This window comes from Sprattus sprattus, assembly GCF_963457725.1.
Source record: "Sprattus sprattus genome assembly, chromosome: 3".
NCBI classification, from domain to species: Eukaryota; Metazoa; Chordata; class Actinopteri; order Clupeiformes; family Clupeidae; genus Sprattus; species Sprattus sprattus.
The window spans coordinates 28,215,994-28,223,493 of record NC_137922.1 but is presented as its reverse complement, the minus strand read 5'-3'; the positions used below and the strand labels follow the sequence as shown (position 1 = coordinate 28,223,493).

General features: G+C 46.1%; 2 protein-coding genes across 6 annotated transcripts in view; one reads left to right on the top strand and one right to left on the bottom strand.

Annotated features, from left to right (window-relative positions):
- The window catches only part of trak2 (trafficking protein, kinesin binding 2), a 33,265-nt gene extending 30,131 nt beyond the window's left edge, over positions 1-3,134 (top strand). For all 5 annotated transcript variants that reach the window (XM_080834870.1, XM_080834868.1, XM_080834869.1 and 2 more), the window contains one exon: positions 1-3,134. This exon is cut by the window's left edge and continues 845 nt beyond it. In XM_080834870.1, coding sequence (XP_080690996.1) covers positions 1-23 — 23 coding nt within the window. In that variant the 3' untranslated portion in view covers positions 24-3,134.
- Positions 3,135-5,609: 2,475 nt separating this feature from the next.
- trim25l (tripartite motif containing 25, like) overlaps positions 5,610-7,500 on the bottom strand; it is a gene marked incomplete at both ends in the record, with an annotated part of 10,704 nt that continues 8,813 nt past the window's right edge. Inside the window, 3 exons of the mRNA XM_080835427.1 lie at positions 5,610-6,196; positions 6,482-6,547; positions 7,471-7,491. Of these exons, the coding sequence (XP_080691553.1) occupies positions 5,610-6,196; positions 6,482-6,547; positions 7,471-7,491 (674 nt within the window). The remainder of the gene's footprint in view (positions 6,197-6,481; positions 6,548-7,470; positions 7,492-7,500) is intronic.

Below are 7,500 nucleotides of genomic sequence, written 5' to 3'. Positions count from 1 at the left end.
CGCCTTTTCAGAGCAACCAATGAAAGCCATTGGGTAAAGACTGGGAGGATGGAGTGGCTTGCACTGACAGAACAGATTTTTATTACTTGTATTGGCTCCGCCCAGTTCCCTTCCCCATCCAATGAAATTACTCTTTAGTTTGCTAGCGAGGAGACCTTGTTTGTTTTATGTTTTTAAAAAGCACAATTGACATGTTTGAGACGGGAAACTTTATTGCCACAGTGTGTGTTTGACGTTCCAGTGGTTTTCAGTGGCCTTCGCATGTCTGTCAGGGGTAGAAGCGCCTGCCTATCCAACTCTTTTCCTGCTCTACTTCCTCTTCCTGTTCCTCTACCTACCACTTCCTGTTTGAACATATCTTGTTCCTGTTTCTTTGTATCTCTGTTTCCTGTGAACTCTGGAATCTCACAAGACCAGCCTGAAAAAAAGAGGGAACAAGGAAGTAGATATACTCATTTATATGAGTTTGTACTATTGAGGAAAGAAAAAGGAAGTTTATGAAGGTTGGGATGTGGACGGTCAGTAGATAACTATCAGGTGGGCGACAGACAGACAGACAGACAGACAGACAGACAGACAGACAGACAGACAGACAGACACTGGAGGCAGACACACACACACTCACACACACACACACACACACACACACACACACAGGAGGCAGACACACACACACACATACATACAGGCAGACACACACACACACACACACACACTGGAGGCAGACACACACACACCAGAGGCAGACACACACACATAAACTCACTGGTTTGAGGTTTTGCAATTACACAGTACCACTTGTACTGAATGAAACGAATCTCGATCCAAAGACAGGTGAGAGACAGACAGACAGAGGAGAGGTGGAGAAAGAGAGAGAGGTAGAGAGAGACAAAGGTAGTGAGAGGGAGAGACAGAGAGAGAGAGAGGTAGAGAGCGAAAGAGTGAGAGAGAGAGAGCAAGAGAGAGAGAGAAGTATGTCATGATCGAGGGAACAAAGAAAGTAGGGTGATGGTGGCGGTCGAGCTTCCAGAGTTTCACTCTTTTCTTTTTGATAATTTTTCTTGTGTTGTGTTGAAGCCTTGGGCCTAAAGCCCCCCAGTCCACCAGTCTATCCTGTACATACCTGAATCTGTAGTCTCATAACTCTAGGGACTCTGGTCTACGCTAGACTAAACTAGTTGATGTCTGATGATCTCTAAAGGCCTCTCTGGTCTACGCTAGACTAAGCTAGTTGATGTCTGATGATCTCTAAAGGCCTCTCTGGTCTCGCTCTCTAGGCTTTCAGTATAACTCCATTAGAATTGTTCGCTTTACTGCCATTAGCTAGCCAAAGCCATCACGTCCAGCAGAGGGCAAGGTGACGGACACACTTCCTGACTACAACAACCATGATGCACTGCTGTGCTGTCCCGAATGAGTGCATATTATCAGCACAGCTCCGTCTCCTCAGGGCTGGAGGGTAAGAGACCGAAACATGAAGATAAGAGACAACAGCTGCCTCTCAAATGGATCCCGCATTCACCTTGTACTGATCCAGATGTGCTCCAGAGTTAGCTGTTAGCTCCAGAGTTAGCTGTTAGCTCCAGAGTTAGCTGTTAGCTCCAGAATTAGCTGTTAGCTCCAGAGTTAGCTGTTAGGCTTCACCGTGTATGGATCCAGATGTGCTGCTGAGTTCTTAGCAGTGTTTTCTTTTTTGACCTGTGGAAATGTGAGGATTGTGTTTAGGTTGGGGCTCTGTGACTGGATCGGTTAGCTTCTCTTCTACCTTCATCCATTGCTCTCTTCCTCTCTGTGTTGGGCTTTACTCCCTTAAAGGTGTTGGTCATGGTAAGGGTGGCGCTAACTAGCATAACTAGCACGTTCTTATCCAGGAAGCACAAGGGCTCAATATACCAAGTGCTTACTCTAGGGTTCAAGTGCTTACTCTAGGGTGTTGGGTGTAGTGCCAGCCTATAGTTAACCTATCCTGTCGTATGTCGATGTTACAGCATTGAAAAATGGCAGATTGTAGGAACATTTGTAGGGACTATTTTAGCATGCATAGGAATACAAGGATTGTAGGTGTGAGCAAAGCGCAGAAGGTGAGGAGGGTAGTGAGGTCCCCATAGTGTCTCTTACTGCTGGTTGGAGTCTTTTAAATAGCTGACCTTTCACCTCTGTGACCTCTTGATCTTTGACCCTCTGTGACCCTGATAGCGTGACCTTGAGGTTCACATTGATTCTGCTCCGTCCCACTGATGTCCATTTCATTCATTTAATGCACTTTTGTTTCAGATTATTATTATTATTATTATTAATATTATTACTACTTCTATTATAAGGGACAGATATAGTTATTATGTGACATTAGTATTAGGTTTAACTAATATGCTTTATCATCGGAGGTCGTAAGACCTCATCATTTATTTAACACCATTTCATTTAGGAATGAGAATTTTAATTAATATACAGCGTAGCCACTCACACACACACACACACACACACACACACACACACACACACACACACACACACACACACACACACCCACGCTTGCTCTTGTTTCATATACAGGGTAGCCAATACAGCTTGCTCTTGTTCGTGTGCTTACACAAGCCGGGAAGGTGAAAGCGCTTGTGTGTGTAAACGTAACCCGTGTGAAAAGCAACCAAAAATACTTCTCATGTCGTCCACTCTCTAAAACTGAACAGGTTTGTGTTGTCTTCTAGCGTCTGTGATATAACCATGACAACCATCAGGGATGTCATCAGTGTGACTCTGGGCTTCTCTGCTATTGGCTGGCATTAGGAGGAGGGGTGGGGCTTAGTGATCCCTGTCATTCCATTAAGGGTAGAGGCTGGTGCTTATCGATGATGTCACTAGCAGAAGCAAGCTTTGAAGCATGCCTGTGTATGTTTGTGTGTGTGTGTGTGTTTTTGTTTGTTTGTGTGTGTGCATGTGTGTGTGTGTTTGTGTGCGTGTATGTGTGTGTGCGCGTGTGTGCGCGTGTGCGTGTGTGTGTGTGTGTGTGTGTGTGTGTGTGTGTGTTTGTGTGTGTGAGAGAGATGGACCTTTGTGACGCTCCTCTGTGCTTGGCCTTTGTAAAGTTCCCATGATTCATCCTGTTGCATTTTTTTATAAAATAAATAAATTGAAAAACATCTGCTTTCGATTTCATGTTATTTCAAGAAGGTCTTTTAAAGTTCTGATTTATCAAAAGCATTATTGGCACCCTTAGTGAATGTGCCCAAAACAGGCTATGAAAAAATATTTGTTTGCTGTTTATCGTCTTGGTCTTTCACTCAAAATATTTACAAAAATCTTACCTTTTCATTGAAATAATTTTTTTTTTTTCATTAAATAAATACTATTCTCCTAAACAGGTGTGCCACAATTATTGGCACCCGTTAATTTAATGTTTTGAGCAGCCTCCCTTTACCAAGATAACAGCTCCAAGTCTTCTCCTATAATGCGTGATGAGGTTGGTGAACACATGGCACAGACCTGAGACCATTCCTACATACAGTATATCTGCAGATCCTTCAGATTCAGAGGTCAACACATTTGCAGATTCGGCTTCAGCTCTTCCCACAGATTTTCTATGGGGTTTAGGTCTGGGGACTGTGATGGCCATGGCAAAACCTTTATTCTGCTGTCGGTGAACCATTTTTGTGTTGATTTTGAGGTGTGCTTCGGATCATTGTCCTGCTGGGAGGTCCAACCGTGGCCCCTTTTAAGCTTCCTAGAGGGGGGCTGTTAGGTTTTTATTTAATATCTGCTGGTATTTGATGGAGCACATGATACCATGTATCCTAACAAGATGTCCAGGGCCTTTGGAAGAAAAACAGCCCAACAACATCAGAGATCTGCCACCATACTTCAATGTGGCTATGGGGTGCTCTTCTGTATGGCTATCTTTCTGTCTACGCCAAACCCACCTTTGATGTTTGTTGCCAAGAAGCCTTATTTTGGTCTCATCTGACCATTTAACTGTAATATAAAAGTCTGACTTACATTTGGCAAACTCTAGGCACTTTAGTTTGTTGTTGATTGACAGCAAAAGCTTTTTTCTGATAACCCTCAAAAACAACTTGTGGTGATGTAGGTGCAGTCTGATGGTAGTTTGGAGACTTTCTGACCCCAGGACTTAACTAACCTCTGCAATTATCCAGCTGTGATCCTTAGAGATTCTTTTACCAGTCGAACCATCCTCCTCACGGTGTGTGGGGTTAATTTACAGATAGGTCCTCTTCCAGGCTGATTCCTGACATCTCCTGTCGCTTTTAACTTCTTAACTATTGCCCTGATAGTGGAAGTGGGTATTTCCAACTGTTTAGATATTTTCTAATTTCCCTAAATCCGGATTTCAGCAGCTCCACAACTTTTTGTCGCACTTTGACACTGAGTTCTTTTGTCTTTCCCATCTTGATGAATGACTAAGGGTATTTGGCATGTGTCACCTCATATTTATACCTCAGTGAAGCAGGAAGCCATGGTTGACCACTTAAGAGTTTCTAATGAAACAGGTGAACTCAAAAATGTAAAACATGACTGGTAATATACTTCAGTTAGATTTTAATTATAGGATTTTCTAGGGGTGCCAATAATTGTGGCACCCATGTTTTGGAGAAAAATATTTTATGTAATGCCAAAAAAATTATTTCTTGCAAGAATTTTACTTTGATGAAAAGGTAACATTTTTGTGAATATTTTGAGGGAAAGACCAAGATGATAAACAGCAAAGATATATTTTTTCATAGCCTGTTTTGGTCACATTCACTTAGGGTGCCAATAATTGTGGAGGGCACTGTATATATCATATGACCACTGGTGTTATAGATCATATGGCCACTGGTGTTATAGATCATATGACCACTGGTGTTATAGATCATATGACCACTGGTGTTATAGATCATATGACCACTGGTGTTATAGATCATATGACCACTGGTGTTATAGATCATATGACCACTGGTGTTATAGATAATATGACCACTGGTGTAATAGATCATATGACCACTGCATATATAGACGACACAGGCTAAGTGAGGTCACCAGTGGATCAGTGACCCGTGCATCCCTGTCCGGGTCTGAGTCCACATGTTCTGTTGGTACTGGTTCTTTTCTGCCCAGGTCATTTGAGCCGTTTAGCTAGCAGACACTTTCACCCACAGCGACTTACACAGTAATGTGGTAATCTGGATTTACATAATAATTAACAGTACCAGTCAAAAGTCTCGACACACCTTCTCATTCAATGTTTTTTCTTTATTTTAAATTTTTTTTTTTATATTGCAGATAAATATTGAAGACATCAAAACGATGAAGGAACACATGGAATTATGTGTTAAACAAAAAAAAGTGTTAAACCAACCAGTAAATGCTTTATAATTTAGATTCTTCAAAGTAGTCACCTTTTGCTTTGATGACAGCTATGAGATGCTTGGAGGCATCCAGGGGCGTCAGATGGCATCAGATTTGTTTGTGTGTGTGTGTGTGTATGTGTGTGTGTGTGTGGGCATCAGGTGGCATCAGAGAGGGCAGATCTTGATGCTTGTGGGCATCAGGTGAGGTGGCATCAGAGGGGGCAGTGTGTGTGTGTGTGTGTGTGTGTGTGTGTGTGTGTGTGTTCAGAGGGGGCAGATCTTGATGCTGTCCGTCTGGGCACTAAACTGCCCGCTGGCGAAGTCCAACCCTACGCCGAGGCCGCAGCCGACCCCGAAGGCGGCGTAGAGGGGCTGCGTGGCGAGCGCGGAGGACCTGAACACGTGCAGCAGCGCCAGCTCATCGTCCACGCCATAGAAGGCCAGCGTCCGCGCCCCCCGGTCCAGGAACACGCCCACGCGCGGCGAGTACGTCACCTGGATCTCCTGCTTCTGATTGGCGTGCAGCGCCGCGCAGCACGTGTCTGATAGCTCCAGGCTCCACGATTGGCTGTTGTAGCCAAGCCCCGCCCTGGAGTCTGCCCCCTTGTGAGGCATGGAGGACGAGGCCACGGCCACAGAGGAGCCCCGCCCCCTCCACTCCACCTCCCAGTAGCAGCGTTCCGCGGCGAGCGGTGACACACACGCCACCTGCGTCCAGCCATCGAAGCGCTGCGGCCCGTCGACACACGCCTGTGTGTGTGTGTGTGTCTGCACCGTCGCCACGCTGTTGCCCTCGGACAGGACCAGCCGCCGGTGGGCGGAGCCTGGGTCAAGGGTCAGGTGACAGGCGTCTGAGGAGGACCGAGAGAGAGGGATGAAGAGAGAGAAATAAATGAAAGACGGAAAGACTGAAATAACGAGGGAAAGGAGGACCAGTGGGATGTTTGTGTGTGTGTTTGTTTGTGAAATTTAGAAGTGTGTGTTTGTGTGTGTGTTTGAGACAGAGGAGGTGCTGTACTCACACTGCAGTGTGTGTGTGTGTGTGTGTGTTTGAGACAGAGGAGGTGTGTGTGTGTGTGTGTGTTTGAGACAGAGGAGGTGTGTATGTGTGTGTGTGTGTGTGTGTGTATACTCACACTGCAGAAACTCGTCTCTGGTCCGAGGCTCCGGTGCCTGGATGCTGTCTATGTCAATCTCCCTCACTGTGATTGGACAGAGAGGAGACAGGATGAGGATACGATTGGATTGGATTGGATTGTATAGAATAGGATATTATAGTATAGTATAGGAGAGGAGAGGAGAGGAGAGGAGAGGAGAGGAGAGGAGAGGAATGGAGAGGAGAGGTGGGGAGAGGAGAGGAGTGGAGTGGAGTGGAGTGGAGTGGAGTGGAGTGGAGTGGAGTGGAGTGGAGTGGAGAGGAGAGGAGAGGAGAGGAGAGGTGGGGAGAGGAGAGGAGAGGAGGAGAGGAGAGGAGAGGAGAGGTGGGGAGAGGAGAGGAGAGGAGGAGAGGAGAGGAGAGGAGAGGAGAGGTAAATGGCCTGTGTGGTTATCAAGACTTTGGTGGAAAGATTTTTTTAAATTTACGAGACTAAACACGTGTGTTGAAGAGAAAAGAGAACTCAAAAGACTGAACGCGTGCGTGCGTGCGTGCGTGCGTGCGTGCGTGCGTGCGTGCGTGCGTGCGTGCGTGCGTGCGTGCGTGCGTGCGTGCGTGCGTGCGTGCGTGCGTGCGTGCGTGCGTGCGTGCGTGTGTTTGTGTGTGTGTGTGTTGAATAGAAGAGAGTACTTACAAGCTGGGAAGGCAGGTGAAGTCATCATCTCAGGTACTGGAGTGTCCAGGAAGAGACCAGGGTTAACTGTGTGTGAGAGATAGAGAGAGAGAGAAAGAGAGAGTGAGAGAGAGAAAGAGATTTCATAGTCATTTGTAGTCGACGTTGTGAATGTGGTGTGCAGTAACTGCACGCCAAGAGGAACTCTTCTGAGCTGATCTTTCACTGTTGTAACTGCAGGGTTAGGGTTCAGGATGCAGGGTCAGGGTCAAGGTTCAGGGTTCAGGGTTAGGGTTCAGGGTAAGGGTTCAAGGTTCAGGGGTCAGGGTTCAAGGTTAGGGTTCAGGGTCTCTTACCTTCTGTAGGTTGGGCACCCCCTGGTGGAC